Genomic DNA, 17,627 nt, shown 5'->3' with positions numbered 1-17,627 from the left:
AATTTGTCCTGGTTGTAGCTGCTGTTGTTCAGTAAATGTTGAATGAATTTCAACACAGTGTCCATAGTAAAAGCCATCACTGATTCTTACTGACTCTTATCACATTTCTACATTCAACACATTCCTCTTATAGCTTCTTTGTCCGTCTTGCTTCATTTTGTCATCCAAGAGTGACCCCAGCATTGGAGCCCTGATTCTACCTGATTATGTTCATTGGCTTTTGAGTTTGAGCCCAGAGGTAGTTCAAAAAATTCCTCCCCTCCTCGCTGCCTCGTTGTTGTCCTTTCTTTCCCCATTTCTTACATGGAGGCAAGCACTGTTCTGATGGCTTGGTTTTGGTGGAAACAAGATCAGTAGAAGAGTTCTGGCACATTCTGGATTTCACTGATGGGAAAGAAGGAGAGAAGAAGGCCTTATAGAAGACAGTGGCATTGCTATTGTGGGGTATTATCTCCTTATCCCATAGCAACGGATCTTACTAGATTTTTTTCTTATTCAATCCATATTCATGAGGGGTTTATTGTTAACTTGATCCAGATGACTGATCAAAGCATAGTTTGTTATTGCCACCTTGCTAAAAAAATTTTAAAGGCAGTTTTAATATTATACTTTTATAGCTACATATTGCCATTAAGCTGTTGAGTCTATTACGAGTCAATCAAGGATTTTTCTTTTCTTTTTCTTTTTCTGTTATTTTCAAGAGCTCCTTGGATAAAGCTTTCTGAAATGTCAAAAGAGATCGAGGATCTGGCACCTTTGCACAGATGGTATTCATCAGGGATTTTAGTTAATGGCAAAAGTGTCAGTTTTCTACAGTTGACATTTGGGACTAAAAAGAGTGCAAATCCAGCAAAGGCGACTCACTTGTGCCTTGGGGTGAACCCTGCTCTTCTAAAAGGTATAAGACAATAAGGAAATATACCCCATAGAACCCCATTACCCTTTATACGTAATGGGGTAAGTAGTGGGAAAGGTGTTGGAGTATCTTACAGTGTCTAATATACTAAGACTTGGAATCTTTCTGGAAGACCAGTATGCCTTTCCAACAGCCCCCACACTATACATTTATCCTGCCCTCCCCACCCCTAGGAATAACGATGATAACAAATAAGCAAAAACTAGTAAATAGCTAGAAAACTTATACTGTCACATGGAAACTTACAACTCAACTCTCCTTGTGTTTTTTTCCCTTCTATCTGTTCCCAAGTAGCCTGTGCACGCTCACTCATTCATTAATTCATACATTACATGATATATGTTCACATACTATTTGCTATTAGTAAGTAGTGTACAAAGACTTACTTACAGATCAACTCGGCACTGAGGGATTAGTACAAGGATAACCCAGACAGTACTTACCTGGAGGAAATTCTACCTAGTGGACCATGGGGGTAGTGGTGGTGTGCCGTGGAGTTGGTTCCAATTCATAGCGACCCTGTATAGGGTTTCCAAGGCTGTAAATCTTTACAAGAGCAGAAAGCCTCATTTTTCTATCACAGAATGACTGGTAGTGTCAAACTGCTGACTTTGAGGTTGCAGCCAGACTCATAAGCACTACGCTACCAGAGCTCCTTTAGTGGAGGATTTGTTGTTGTTGTTACGTGCTCTCAAGTAGGTTCCGACCAATAGCAACCTGGTATAGGGTTTCTGAGAGCAGCTAGTGAGTGCAAACCACCGACCTTGCAGTTCAAATGGCTTTGCAGTCTGGTGCATTAACCCACCAGCACCACACCAGGACTCCTTAGTGGAGGATAAAGCCAAGTAAATATGCAGGTTATGTATCATAAATTGAAGTAAGTGTTGTGATGGGGTGGGAGTATGGGGCAGCTACAGGGTCCTGTGGGAAACTGTGGAAGAAGACAATCCATTCTGATGTGGGCTCAGAGAGGCCTTTTTGGAGGTGATGGTGTTAAAGCTAGAAGAACTAATGGATGTAACTCAGGTGAAGAGATAGAGGGTGAAAGACAGTACAGGAACAGCAAACAGTGTGTCCCAAGGCATAGAGGTGAGAAGGAATGTTGGAGAGGTAAGCAGAAGCCACCTCACAGAGCCTGGAAAACCATGTCAAGGAGCTGTGAGAGGCATGAGTGAGGCAGGAAAGCTGCCCTAGAGAAATAAGGTGGCCCTGAGAGGACAGAAGAGGTAGAAAATGCAATCTGATTAGATTTCTTTCAGCAGTCATGACATAATATAGGAAAAAGAATATAATGCAGTTAATCTAAGGCAGGCAGTTTGGTAGATATTGAAAAAGAGATAAAAATGGGTTTCTATGGGTCATGAAATGAGTCCATGAGTTACCAAGTACTGTATTCCTGAACGCTTTTACCCCCTCAAATCAGTATTAGTTTTTCTGTGATTTCATTTAAGAGGAAGCTTCAAAAAGTTCATGGAAAATGGAATCAAAAGGCTACGTACATTTTTTAACGACCCCTTGTGTGACTACCCGGAAAATTTGCTGCACTGGTAGTGTAGTGGTTACAAATCGGGCTGCAAACTTCAAGGTCAGCAGGTCAATACTACCAGCTGTCCTGTGGGAGAAAGATGAGGCTTTCTGCTCCTGTAAAGATTTACAGCCTTGGAAACCCTGTGCAGGGTCACTATGAGTCAGAACTAACTCCATGGTACATAACCAGCAACCACCACCAACAACACTTTGTGGAGGTACCTAGTTTGTGTGATAGCTGCATTGATATAGTTACTAGCTAGTGCATGGACTCACTGGTCAGGGTACCTGGCATCACTGAGACCCAGGGTATCCTTGTTCCAATCCTTGCTGCAATTTTCTGTGGTTTTCCTTCCATTGACTCTAGGAAGTGTTATCCATGGCTTCCTATCCTTCCAGACCATTGTGTGTGCATTAGGAGACCAATATATGGGGAAGGGGGGAAGGAGAATGAGAATAGGTAGTGTACAGTTGTTTTTTTTTAAATGGTAAAAGAGATCCTTTTTGAACTTGACAATTAAGAGCATAGGACTGGGCAATCCCTATTCTAGAAGAGAAAACTAGCAGCCAGCCTGTAAGAAATTCGTCACAGTTTAGGGGATATGTTACAAGCAAGATAAATAAAAATGGTCTAGGGTATCAGACCAAACTCTCATTTTTCATCTCCGTTTAACACTCTTCTCTTCTAACCCAGACTAATCAAAAGTAACCTCTTCCGCTCACAATTGTTCTGTGTACATTTCCCCCAGATCTGGTATTCACATGAACAACGAGGTTTATTTATATTTCAGCACCAAATTGGAAAGATGACATCATTCATTTACAGTCTTTATCCCATGACATGCCTACTCTCCAACACCTCATTGCAACAGACACATTTAGGGCTGCATATAGCATCTTGTTTAGCTTGTGCATTCCTTTGTGGGACACAGTTCAAAGGTAGGGAACTTTGGGCTTGTCACTGGTAAGAAAATAATCTCATAAAATCACAAGAGCTTCCCCAAAGGATCAAGACATGATCGTGTTTACAATAGTAGAGTTACTATTTGTTCATTTAGGTCCCGTCGTTCATTTCCAGGGAAGCCCCTTCCTTCTTGACCATGGCAGATCTAGCTAATAGTTTCCCTTCCAGCTTTCAGAATTCTACTAGGAGAAACCATTCCAAATTTATAATTAGTTCACAAGTTCAAAAGTACAAACTCAGGATAATACAGTACTGGAATTTTAGGTGTAAACGTTGTATTTCAGTATCTCAAGTTCAAGGGTAGGCAAATGAGTTGACTTCAATACCTGGTCTGCAACAGCTCTCCTAACCTGTGCTTTCTCATAAGAAATAACTTGCCCTTTGGGTCTACTGACACTTTAAGTGGACAGGTGAAGGATGGAAATGTCATCAGCTGCCAAAGATTGTCTGGGATTTCTAAATTTAATTTTTAAGTGGATCTTGCCCTCAATTTTGTTTTTTTTATCCATGGACATCTTTTTTTTTTTTACATCTACTCAGGGACCTTTCAAATTTTGTACATGTTTTTAAAAAAGGACTAAGTCATGAGGCATCCTATGGCAGGAAGAACTGGTATGTGAGGTGTTTCCAAAACGCAGCAGAACCAAAAAAATGTATGGGAAAGCCCTTTTGACCTGTTCAGCTAGGTGCCTTTTCTGCCAGCAATGTGGCAAGAGAAAAAGCGTATAGACTGAGAATCTGAAGACCCAGAAGTTCTGTGCATTCTATGTCAAGAGAGAAACTCTGGGGGCTGAAACCTATGCCTTAGTTTTCCAGCTGCCAAATGAGAATAGTGATAATTCCTCCCAGCAATGTTTTGAGGCTAAGTTAGATTATATGTGAAAAATACTTGAAGAATGCACTGTTAGGTCCAGAATTCTCTTTATTATCAAAGTATTGTTTATATCACCCAATAAAACTTCAACTTTAAGGCTCTGTTAGCCCCTGATTTCTGGCTCTCTCAAAAAAACTGATAGATTCTTGTCATCTCCAGCAACCAGTACGATTGTCATGGCGACTTATGAACTATCCTCAACTCTGCAGTAACCTTCTCTGGCTAAAAACAAACATGCAACTCATCACAGGGACAGCAGTATCCATTCTTCAAATCACAGCCATTCCATGTTTCCGTTCACTCACCCCAGCAGCATACACTGCATGTTCATTGTCTAGTACGTCATGTGCTAGAGTCTGGGAAGAGGTTGAGGGAAGAAATCACATCTGACTACAATATGCTCAAGGTCTGCAGATCCATGGCTAGATCGATTCATGGTTTTAGAATAGAGGTAAGCAGAAGGCATGCATCACGTAGCCTCAGGGTTGGGGCTAGGAAACAACACCTAGAAAGAAAATGTGAGTTAGCCTTACTTAGAAGTTAGAAGTGAGGAAGGGTAGCCATTGTGACATCAGGTACAGAGGAGGGTTTCCTCGTGTCGGACAGTAAAGACAGTCACAGTAATATTAGCATTGGGCTTTCATTGTTTGCTAGGCACATGACATCCAATGTTCATCCTATTGCTTGCTGTTTACAGCAACCCCAAGAAAGGAGATAATATTATACCTATTTTAGAGCTGAGCAAATTGAGGCACAGAAACAGTTAACTTTTGCCAGGGGTTACTTCAGGCCAGGTGGTTATCCCCACACCCATATAAGCTGCCTCTACATTATGACTTTCTGAACTGGATCTCTTTATCTGCCTTTTGCCATAATCTTCAGATATTTTTCTAGCTTCTGTGACTGTGTTAGGTCAGTCACACTTTTTCCCTTTCTTGCCCTGCATAATAAAGTAATGTAATTTTATGCTCTAGCTTTTTAGCTACAATGCCCAGTGTCCTCATGGAACAAGCATCATGCGGCATAAGTTAGAATGGTCAGCCCTTTGCCATGGACTTTGGTTTTCTTTTGTTCTGCTCAATTTCCCCAAAGAATGATTTGACTTAAACTGGTTCACAGAGTCCATCCCCTAGAAGTCATCACAGCAACAAACCATCTCCACTGGCATTTTTGCATTAGAGACCTGTGAGTGGATTCCTCTGTCTTGTGCGATAAGGTCACTGTGTGTCTGTAGTTCTGTCTCCATCCAGGACTTAGCCACCTTTTCATCCAGGGTGGCTTACTCTTGCTTTCTCTAGAGTATAGGATGTGATTGTTGGCAGATTGTGATTGTAAGTCTACTCTGGAACTCTGGGATTGCTAGAGAAGGTAATGCAAAGCACTTTACAATTTATCTATCTCCCCCCACCCCTTAACTCACAAGGCGGAAGTGCCTTCATAGCTACAAATGGAGCTCCAAGAACACAGTAGCTTCAAGGATGTGACAAAGGCTTTTTCATCAAAGCTAATAGCATGATGCTGTGTTTTTTGCCCTTCAGTCTGACTAAAAATAACAACTTCTGGGTTAGGAACAAAAGGAGCCCTATAGGTGTAAGAATTGTGCCCCAAATCACTTTGACTGGTCTTCTAGCTCCTGATGGAACTTACCCTGGTTTGTCTTCTGCACAGACTCAGAACAGAATGAAGCTGATGGCAGACAACTATGATGAGGACCATCTCCATTACCACCACCACCACCATCACCACCACCACCGATCTCCCGGGAGGTCGCAACATTCCAACCACAGGCCCTCTCCGGACCAGGTCAGTTTCAACGCCGCTTACCTCCAGGACCCCTTTTACCCCTTTGGATATTTTAAGATAAAATAAATAACCCTCAAGAAATAATAAACAGCATAAAGTGATACATTCTTTGAACTGAAACTAATAGCTTTGGTATTTATTTCCATCACTCAAGGAATCTAAATGTTTTCCTTTCTCCTTCCTCTTTAAGGTTTTGTCTTTTTTTGTTTATGTTATGCATTTTCTTTCCTCCCCTCCTTTCTTCTTTCATAGATCTGTAGTCTGTCGCTGGCTCGGTATCTCATGGCGGGTGACTTTGGAATGTCTGTTTCAGAGTTTTAAGAGAAAGCACTTTGTTTCTGTGAGCTTGGCAACCAGAGGAGCCTTGAGTTTGCTGAGCATTTTCCTAGAAAATTCCTCAGTGATGCAAATTAACGGGGGTAAAACAACATGACCAGAAATCAGTTTTGCTTGCATTTTAGTCAGTGAAGTCAAAGGGTCTGCTTTATTTGATTTGGACCCCATCTTCTCCCTTGACTAAGTAAAGCAAATGAAAAGATAGATTGACAAAGTCACAACCCTCCTGCGCTTTTGACGACGTTCACTTTGACCCAGCAAATGGAAAAACTGGTTGGTGTTTAACATGAAAATTCTTGAAGGCAGATTTCACTGAAATTATGAATTATGACATTAAATGTAACTGGGCATAACAATGTATGTGGTCAGTATTAACAATGTTTCTTCCTTGATTGTACTATGTCCCCATTTTTGTGTTCTTAGTGAAACTTAGTAAATTTCAGGAGGGTTGGGGCATGAAGTAATGGAATAGAATCATCCAGGAAAACGTGAATGCCTTTGCTCTGTATTTTTGAATATGTGAGGGAGAGAACTTGATGGAATCACCTATATAGAAGGGGGTGGGTTATCTGCTTATTGGATAAAGGGGGCTTGCTAATGTTCCTATTGGTTTTGTTGCAGTGGCTCTGTTTCCTTTTCATCTCATATTACTAGCATCCCAAATTATTGCTTTTCAAGTCTCCTAGCACCTTTTACCAGAAGTACAACTGCAGGGGATGCTGTTTAGTAGAGCCCTCCATAAGAGATGCTGCCTAAGGTGTGCAGTGACATGACCCTGAGCAAGCAGACTCCTAGCCCCTAAGCTTGGCCCTGCTTTTGTGCCCGGAAGCATTTGTCCCCAACACTGCAGAAGGTTTTCACACAGGACATCCAGATTTCTGAGCCCAAGTACAGAAAGACAATATTGTGTGTGCTTACCTCTCAAAACTCATTCTTGATTTGGAAAGCTGTGACATAGAGGGAGAGATTAACTTTATGTCTTCATCTTGTAAGTCTGTGTTTTTGTTTTGGCTTGGTTTTGCTCATCACCTCCCCACGTTCATCTTCCCTATACCTGACATCTTCTTAAAAAAATCTCTTCATTCTCCTTCTTGAGTCCTATCCCTTAGCTCCTTTACATTCTTGTGTGAGGCATGGGTGTGAGGTTTTACTGGTGGGGAGACTACAGACCCACTGTAGCTATGCCCATGAGTCATACCTAACAGAAGGCCACCCTGGTGTTTCCCACAGAGAGACAGGAAGAGAGAGTATGGTAGGGAGAGAAACAAGAATTTGGAGCCAAATTGGGAGTATGGGTTCCCCAAGGGCCTGCTGAGATAGCAAAATGGTTTGCTTAATCAGCCAGACATGCTAATCTGTTCTGCTGGAGATGGGACACCTGATAAAATAAATCAGCCTTGTGAATGATATTTCTTACAAAAGCTAGTCTCTTGCTACTTTCACTACTAAAGCATCTTACTACTCTGTCTACCCTTCTGATTATGCTTGCCTGCTGATACTAGAAGCTATCATAGAGCAGAACTAGTTTCTCAGGGTGGTACCCCTCTAGGAAGAGTTAGGATTCCTTGAGGAGTCTTTGTGTGTAGTAAGCGGTTTGAGTCATGGTTATAAAGGGTACTGTTCAGAGGATGGTGTTGGCCTTCTGTTTTCACGTACTTCATCTCAGTGAACACTCTGAACAACCCATAGACACAGAGAGAGGTAGCCTCGACTCCCTTTGCAGGTGAGAAATCCAAACACCCAGAAAGACTTGAACTGAATCAAGTCTTGCTGCTAGTTATCAGTTCTTTCAACTAATATTTTGAGCTTCTATTTTGTGCCAGCCATTACACTGGGCTCTGGGGGAGAGTATGATGGACCATATATAACCTCTGTCTTCAAATAGTTTACTCTCTAACCCTAAGGATAAGCTTTCATGTCCTCTGTTATCTCCTCCAGTTATTTGATAACCACTTGGATCATGCCAATCAAAATAACACAGATAAAAGGTAGTTGTAACATTATTAGAGGCCCATGAATTTGAAACTTACTCTGAAAGTAGAGCTCACTGAGTAAGTGAAAGACTTTGATCAGAATAGTGATTTTATGAATTTAAACTGAAGTCAGCAAGTCTGGAAGGCTCTCTTGCTGTACTCTTTCAATTAGAGAAGAAGGAGAGTCAAGCAGGGATCAGATTATAGCATGAGATTCACTTGACTCTGGTGATAGTGATGGCTAGAGCCTCAGGACTAGGTATCTTTTCTTACTAGGTCCCCCAGGTCTAGGACAGTGATGCCTCCCATGTACCAGAGATTTGAGATTTACTTATCGTGAGCAACTGATTTATCAACATGGGCCTTGTAATAAATATATCTAATCCCCAAACTCTAATCGTCATTGAAAAGCTAGGGAAGTCTTTTCCAACTGGCTCCAAGTCATACACATAATTGTGTACACACCAATACAAATACGTGGAGGGTGGAGCTACTTCTTAGGCGAAATCTCAGCCTATGTCAATATATGACCACATGAAATTCTGAATAATGGTTTGAGTGGAACTTAAATAAAATGCCTATAGTGTACCCATGTTAGCCAAAGTGCCTTAAAGGAGAGAGATCAGTTCTAGGAATTCCTGATTCTTTTCCCATGAACCTTCCAGCCCTGACCTTCTATGATCCTCAGACTTGACCAACAATGCTTCTTGGAGCAGGAGATGCAAAATATTGACACTGCCATGTAAGCTTTGTTAAGAGATAAGAACCTACAAGACCAAGAAATGTGGAAAATCAGTTGCTTGGCTAATTTTCTGCAGAAACTCATTTTTCTTTAGGAAATTCAATTTAAGTATTGCCAGGTACTTGCAGAATTTGATTCTTTTTTTTCCATTTCCTCCTTGTTCGTCTCTCCTTCATTATGATTTTGGTATCTACTTGGGAGAAACTGAATCCAAGGATTATAAATCTAGACTCGTTTTTCCTAAAGTAAGCTTTGGAACATTAGTCCCATGAAGAAAGTCTTAAAACAAAGACTTGGTTGGCAAAGAAATTTGGGGAAATGATGTTGTAGATTTTAATTCCATAAGATAATTTACAGGAGTCCCAGTGCACTGAGCACAGCAAAGAAAAGTGGGGAAATGCTGTATATTATAATTCTATAACTTAGAGAGTCCTGGTACAATGAGCAGATCAAAGGATCTAAAAAGGTATACCAGAAAGAACCCTGGTTTTATTTAATACAGTATATCCAGACTTATTTGGCCCTAGGACCTTTTCTTCTTCATCACCTTTTCTAGTAGTATCTGTATTCTAAGGAACATTATTTGTAGAGTATCAGGTGAATAAGGAGGCTTCCCTTTTTAAAACAAATCACAGTAGGTTTCAGCAGTGTTTGAGTTCAGATCATGGAGTTCCAGCAGATGATGGAATTTCAGTTTTACAGAACCCAGAGTGGAAGTTTCCCTTTGGTTCATTTCCTGGGATGCCTTCTCGAAGGCTGCAACATCTGAGAGTCAATTATCTCACCAGGATCCAAACAGAACAGAACCAAAGAAGTCAGCATAAGGAGGAGAACATAGGAAATCAAGAATAATCATAAATACACAGCCCCACAGAGACTGAGAATAGGTATAATGAGAGGAAGGGAAGGTTTGGAAACATGTAGGAGATGTCAGTGGGATGTGACATTCCAGCAACCTAGACTCCTACGTCAGAAAGGAGCAGTGATGGCTATTGACCTATGACCACCAGGATGGTCACAGCCATTAAATATGTCCAAGTGGAACTTTCAGTGAAACACCAGTAATGACTTAAGAATTCCTTTAAACCCAAATGTGGCCGCACAGGCAAATGACTACTGTTTCCCCTGGCACAAGCTGCTGGTGTACTTTGAGAAACAGTAAAGGACAAAGGACAAATGGAACCTCCAGGGGCTTTCTGCTCCCATAAAGATTTACAGCCTTGGAAACCCTGTACAGGGTCGCTATGGGTCGGAACTGACTCCACGGCACATAACAATAATAACAACTACAACAACAACAACGGGATATAGTACATTAGGCGAATCTGCTGCACAAGACCTTTTGAAAGTGTTCAAGAGCAAAGATGTCAGCTTGAAGGACTAAGGTGCGCCTGACCCAAGCTATGGTATTTTCAGTAACCTCTTATGTGTGTGAAAGTTGGAAAATGAATAAAGAAGACTGTAAAAGAATTAATGCATTTGAAGTATGATGTTGGAAGCAAATATTAAAAGTACCATGAACCACCAATAGAGCAAACAGATCTGTAGTGAAAAAAGTACAGCGAGAATGTGCCTTCAAGCCAGGATGACCAGACTTTGTATCTCATACTTCAGACATACTCTCCGAAGGGACCATCCCCTGGAGAAGGACATCATGCTAGGTAAATTGGAGGGTCAGTGAAAAAGAGGAAGACCCTAAATGAAATGGATTGGTACAGCCGCAGCCACAATGGGCTCAAACATCGCAACAATTGTGAGATTGGTGCAGGACCAGGCAATATTTTGTTCTGTGAGCATAAAGTAACTATGAGTCAGTGACACCTAACAGCAACAAAAACACGTTTGTTAATTTAATCATAGTGAGGCTATCAAGATGGACATCATAAAGCCAAGTGAACGTACTAAATGCCTTCTGAACTCTAGTCATGAACATCATCTGTTGTATTTTAATAGTATACTTCCCTGCCCGAGAGCACATTAACAATATCAGATGCTCTTAGTTTCCCTTTTGCAGGCATCCTCTGATTTTTATTGTCCCAGGAAAAGTCATATTTTATTAAGCTCCTCCTAGTGGCTCCCAAATCTGGAGTCATCCCATGGATAAGCAGAGCACAGCCTTATAGTGATCTCACATACTCCTGCCAACCTAAAATGTCAGGCTGCCTTTGGGCAATCAGAACTCATACTCTATGCCATGGTCTTGGGTCAGGTGTTGGGTCTCCGAAGAGCCTAGGTCTTGGTGCAAATGCACTTCTATTTGTTACAGCATCTGCCATTTTGATTCTAGTTTGCAGAGGCCTAAATGATGAACTTTAGTTTGGAAACTGCAGACTGTTTCAGAACCCAGGAGAACATTCTCCTCTCCTCTCTAACCGCCCTTCTTCAAATAGAATTGTTTACTAAATGGGAGCAGGAAACTCAGGAGATTTTTAATCACTTTTGTTAACTTTTAGATTTTATTTAAAACTTAAACTTCACATTTTCTTTATAGAATTCCTATTCCTAAAGGACCGCAGGCACATTGAGACTTTAAACTGATTACAAAAATTATATGTTATAACCATATTTGGTGTTACAGTTTGCAAAGCACATGCAAACCTGCATGGCCTTTAGTAAGCACTTGGTAAATGTGTTGAATGAACTGTTTTATCATCATTTTGAAAACTAGAATGGGAAGACAGATGTACACTCATTGTATAGATAAAGAAGCTGGGAAGCACAGAGTCTCAAATCGAAAATCAACAGGTCCATGAAGATGGTCTGAGTTACTTCGGGTCCTCAAGTCTGGAGTGTGCTGGACACTGGTGCCAGTCTTCTTTGAGTGTTGATATGGCTGTACCTCTGCAGCCACAGATATGAAATATAATCCCAAGGATGTAACACATGCAAATGGGCTTTCCTGGGATGGCTTCTGGAGTTTGATTTGTGCCACCAGGAACAAATAGATCTAAATGAAAGATGCTATTATAAGAATGAAACTTACAGTGAATTGTAGGAAAATCTATCCTATTTTGATTTATGTTCCAAAGTTGAATCGAAATATCATTTCATCTGCTCTCTTTCCATGTTCCCCAGCTTTCATTCTTTTGTCTGTTCTACTTTTTCATAACTTTATTGTTTTAAGTTCTCCCCTTACTCACATTTCATCTGTTTCCCTTTACTCTTCTGTATTCTGGCTATCCCAGTCACAGCCAAGATGAGGCCTCCTGCAGTTGCCCCATGACCTAGGGAATCAGCAGAGAGGGGCTTGTTGGAGTGAGAGAGTGGCTCAGGGACAGGAGGAAGTAGCAGGTGTTACAGATGCTCTTGGCAGTGGGCTGCCAGGACCTTCTCCTGCTCACTCACCCATGGGCTTCTGCACTCAGGAGGGCCTGGTGCCAGCTGGGCCCTCTGAGTGAAGTAGAGCATGCTCCACTCATCCATGAACTACTGCCAGATCAGGTAGCGTGCCGGGAGCCCCACTGTGGGTTTTCCATTGTAGATCTGTAACTTTAGGATGTCTGTCATGCTAATCCATTGGAAATAGGTTACCCTCTCCACTTGGAAATCTCTAGGATCTGTCTGCAGATACAAATAATGATCTTCTCTTGTCCTTTCTCTCCTGCTCCCAGTTACTCAGTGGTCACAACATAGGTTAGCAGGCCCTCAGCCAAGATGTGTGCTTGTACCTCTGGACACATTTGGAAGCACTGAATACCCATTTACATTTTCTATTGAAAAGTCCCATAGAATTCTTCCTAGAATTCCTAGGAGACATGCCATTTTCCTGTAAACCATCAAATTACTTAGTCACTAAAGAACCCAGACCTAGATTTTGCCTTCTTGTCATGAGACCATTGCCTTGTAGTTATTGATGAACCAGTTACCCAGATATAGTGATATGATCCCAGTGACCCATGCCATCACAGGTGATGGGCAGACTCTCTTTTTCTTTTCTGAGTGTGGATTCTGAGTTCCTACATGTAAGCTGACATTCCAATGGCCGAATTTATGTCCTGCTTCAAAGAGGCTAGCTACCACACTAACCATTTTGGTTTTGAAATCTCTGGCCTCAAACATGTCTTCCCTTCTGCTATGCCAAAGACCCATAATGTAGATTTAGCTCAGGGTTTTTGTCCTCCCAGCCTTCAAAGAATCTGCCATTCCTGAGCCTTGAGTGCCTGCCCCCAAGTGGGACTTGTCAGTGTCCTCCAGAGCATTCCTGCAGGAGGGGAATCTCGGTCACACCTGCACACCAGCAACCAGACGCTCATTTGAAGTGGTGGCCAGAGGCAGGTGACAACAACTCCAGTCTGTTTCTTGGCCTGAATTTTTTTTCTAGTGAAGCATGTTTGCTTTTTTCTTCTTCCTTCCAGGAAGTTCCCATGTATTTTGCATTTGCCTTTGGTCCATAAGAAGTTGTTGGGGTCTCCTTGTTCACCAAAAGGGTGATACGATTACAGTCACCCCCTCCTTGCATCCACTGACTTCTAAGAAAGCCGGTTTACAGCCTTTGGGTTCCTCAGGCTCCCCTGCCCTTTCTGTAAAATGCTGGACAGGGTTTTGTGATTCAAGCCCTGCATTTGTTGTGCTTTCACCACCTGATTAGCCAGAGGGCCACCCTCTGAATTCTAACAAACAGATGAGGGGTTGAACTTGCTCCACTGCCACTGGAAGATGAATTCTGTATATAGAGTTGTTAATTCCTAACTTTTGCCTAAAGAGGAGAAGAGAAAAAAGAGAATTTATTTTATGTTTTGAGGTTAAACGAATGTGGGATAAATGTATACATAGTGTCCTGTGTGTACATAGGTCTCTATGGCTACATGTCAGATGAACTGAGGGCTTTCCCACATATGGAAGAATTTCTCAAGTTCATGTTCAAGTAGAAATTTCTCCTCCCCTGAGTATATGTTTGAATATACATTATATGTGCATATGTATGCTTTTTTTGTGTATAAATATGTTGTCTTGTTTCCCCGACAGAAGAAAAATTAACCAAAAGTATAATTACAGAACAGCCAGGAAAAAATTAAATTTTTGTTTCTCATGACAGTAACCTAATATAAGAAAAGTTACATATCTTATGCCTACAATATCAGGTTCTCATCCAAGCTAGAATGTCTCAAGTTTGCCCAAATATGAGACTATAGATTATTTTTATTTTTATTTTTTTTTTGCATTTCAAATCTAATTTCATGGCCCACTTCTTGGAAGAAGCCTTGGGTTTTAGCTTTGTGTAGAGATGAAGCCTTCAAATTCAAAACCCCATAAAAGACCATGAAAACTCTTGGTGCAAATGGCGATTGGGATAGGATAAGGGTTTGGAGATTCTGTCTGTTCCCAGTCCTAGACCTATTGTCTCTGAACTGGAGCCAAAATTATCCCAGGGTGCATTTTGAAAGACATTTTGTTTGCCATTTGCCTCTTTTCTGATACTTCTTTTGTCTTAAGAAGACTGGGGGATATTATTTTTAAAACTTGGCAAGTGAAAGGGTATGAAATAAGAAGAGAGTACCAAACCCTAACTAAAACCCTCGAGTTGATTCCCACTCATAGTGACCCTACAGGACACAGTAGAACAGCCCCCTAGCATTTCCTAGAGTCCTGGGGTGGCGCCATAGGATAAGCGCTTGACCTTAGGGTTGGTTTGAACTGCAAGGTCTGTGGTTCAAATTCACCAGCCACTCTGCGGAAACTCCATACAGGGTTTCTATGAGTCAGAACCAACTCATCGGCACTTAACAACAACTATCTTTATAGAAGCAGAATGCCATGTCTTTCTTCCGTGGAGTATCTGGTGGGTTCAAGCAGCTAACCTTTTGGTTCACAGCCAAGTGCTTTACCCACTGCACAACCAGGGATCCTTGAAAGATACACAGATGTCCTTTTTGTTCTTGTTCTTTATCTGCCAAAGACTACCAAAAAAATATTTCCAAAGCTACTAAAACACTAGCCAGAAGGTTCTGTTCTTATTCCCACTACGGGGTTCAGTTTGTTTGCTCCTTAGTTTTCGTTTAAGAGCAGAAGCTCTGGAATGGTCTTGTCCCAGCTCTCTGCGAGGCCACCGGTAAAGAAGGAAACGGGGACAAATGTCTGAGCGACTTTTATGGGAAGTATTTAAATGTGTCCTTCCTCTCCCAGCAGTTACAGGCTCAGCCAACCATTACACACCCCAGGAGAGGCTGAGAGGTGGAATGAGCCAGTGCTTAGGTAGCTGCCTTCGCAGATGGGCAGGCTCCTTCTAAAGCTCTTTAATCTGGGTGTGATGTTAGTTCCTTACAAGCAAGTACATGAGGGCATGATGTGATACCCTGCCAGGTAGGGTGTTCATGTAAGAGAAGCAAAGACACAGCTGCTTTATGTAGTCAAGATCCTCCAGTGAGGAAAGGACTTTTCCATAAAGGAGGCTTGAGCCTGGGGAAGAGTTCCGTCTTACAGTGTTTTGGGTAAAGCTGCTACTGCTGCTTGCATCTTGGTTTTTTGGGGGTTTTCCTTCTTTTCCTTTTCCCTTTTTTCTGATTTCTCTAAGTTTTAAAACTTGTTTGCAGTATCAGGGTTTCATTAAGAGATTTGTTTTAGTATCTTTTGAGTCAGTACGGCTTTTCAAACACAGTCTGCGCTCTCCGACTTGTAGATGTACCTCATCTTGGCAATGTTGGATGGTTTATTCTTCTTCACCTTGCTGCTTCACATCTGTGTAAGAGGCAGCCCTTCAGCCTCCCTGCCAATGAAAGGGGCTGGCCAACCCTGGAATGTCTGGAAGCAAGGAGATCCCGCTTATATTGCTAAACACAATGTCCTCTCATTTTAAATCCGAACCGGTGTAATAAGGATCATGTTTGATTTCCATGCTCCAGGCACTCACTCTAGGCAATCCCAGAACGCTGGAGATAAGGAAAAGAGAATTGGAGACATCCTTTCAGTGTACTCTGTATAAGGCCACAAATTCTGTTATTTCAAAGCACCAATTTAACAGAACAACAGTATTTTCCAAAAATTCTATGTTCAGCGTCTAAGGTAATGATCTGAATAAGCTTAACGTTTGGACAGCCCAGAGATGCTAAAACATTTAAAGATAACCATACATATTATGAAAACCTATGCATGTGCACAATTTTTCCTTCAGCATAAGTCCAATATCAAGTAATTTTCTGTAATAGCAACAAACTATTGAATTCTAACAACAGGAGTGAAGTGCCTACTTACATTTGTGTAAATCTGTAACAGCCACCCACCCAACTACCACCCAATGCCATCGAGTAGATTCCAGTCCATATGGGCCCAACATTACTCTATAGAACTGCTTCTTACGGTTTCTGAGACCATAAATCTTTAAGGCAACAGATCACGAAGCAGTTGGTAGGCTTGAACTGGTGATCTTAAAGTCAACATTAAATACAACACACACTAGGTCTCCAGCACTCCTTGTAACACCCACAGAAAGTTTTAATTTACATTCTCCAATGTAATTATCATAGTAACCTGTTGATGTGTCAGAATAAAGATATTGTCACATTATCTTTTTTTTTAGCAAATGAGGTAATGAAGGATGAAGAGGCTACCAGATTTGGTTGCCCACCAGTCAGGAAATGGCATAACCTCATATTAAAAATTCAATTTTCACCATGTTAACTAAGCCAAGTGTTAAGGACTGATGGATGAGGGAGCAAAACTAAGGCTACTCTCCAGCTCCCGTCCGATTTTTTGGTTACCTGGCAATCGCTCAGCTTTTAGCAGATGTTGACTTTGGGCTCTGAAGCAATGTTGTTGGCCAACCTAGAGCCTTCCAGCATTTTCATCTTCAGCTGGGTATCTTGAGTCCTGAAGAAGAGAACACTGACACCATGCTCCAAAGACTGGCTTGTCAAAATTTCTTCTGTTTGATGACAATGAAAACTGGTTCTAAATCACCCTACAGTGACTCCTCCCTCCCTAAAATTGAGAAAACACCTAAGTGATGCTGCCTAAGGAGTGAAGGGTAAAGCCCCCACCACCCCAAGCCTCTGAAATACCCTCAGTGACTTAACCAAGATGGTTGAAGTGGCTGCTTTGCCTCAGGGTGACCTCCTGAGGTGAACTTGCAGAGAAGAACCAACTTTGTCTGGACTTTTTCTCTCCCTCAAGAAACTCCTGAAGGTCTTTTAAAATACTGTCATCTCTTGCCATGATCCACCTCTGCCAATAAAGTTCAGCGTTCACTGAGGGGGATATTAACAAACAAAAAAATCAGGGATGCAGACTAGTGCGTTAAGAAGGAAAAAAGAGTCAACACAATCTTGGCAATCAGAAGGGACTCTGGAATTCCGGCATCATTCTCTCAGAGGAGTTGAGTCTTTCACTAAAAGAAGAACCAACCCTTACATACTTATTCATTTACAAATGTCTGTTGAGTTCCCACATCTGAGATATTATGAGGTAGTATGAAGAATGAAAGTACTACCTTTTCCTTGTTGTTGTGTTGTTGTTAAGTGCCGTCGAGTCGGTTCCGACCCAGAGCGACCCTGTACAGG

General features: G+C 41.6%; 1 protein-coding gene across 1 annotated transcript in view; it reads left to right on the top strand.

The window, feature by feature from the left end:
• The window catches only part of ERC2 (ELKS/RAB6-interacting/CAST family member 2), a 1,669,968-nt gene that overhangs the window by 1,337,368 nt on the left and 314,973 nt on the right, over positions 1 to 17,627 (top strand). Inside the window, exon 16 of the mRNA XM_006862059.1 lies at positions 5,950 to 6,084. Within this exon, the coding sequence (XP_006862121.1) occupies positions 5,950 to 6,084 (135 nt within the window). The remainder of the gene's footprint in view (positions 1 to 5,949; positions 6,085 to 17,627) is intronic.

This window comes from Chrysochloris asiatica, unplaced genomic scaffold (assembly GCF_000296735.1).
Source record: "Chrysochloris asiatica unplaced genomic scaffold, ChrAsi1.0 scaffold00046, whole genome shotgun sequence".
NCBI classification, from domain to species: Eukaryota; Metazoa; Chordata; class Mammalia; order Afrosoricida; family Chrysochloridae; genus Chrysochloris; species Chrysochloris asiatica.
Note: the sequence above shows the minus strand (reverse complement) of the source record. Positions and strands in the feature narration are given on the sequence as shown.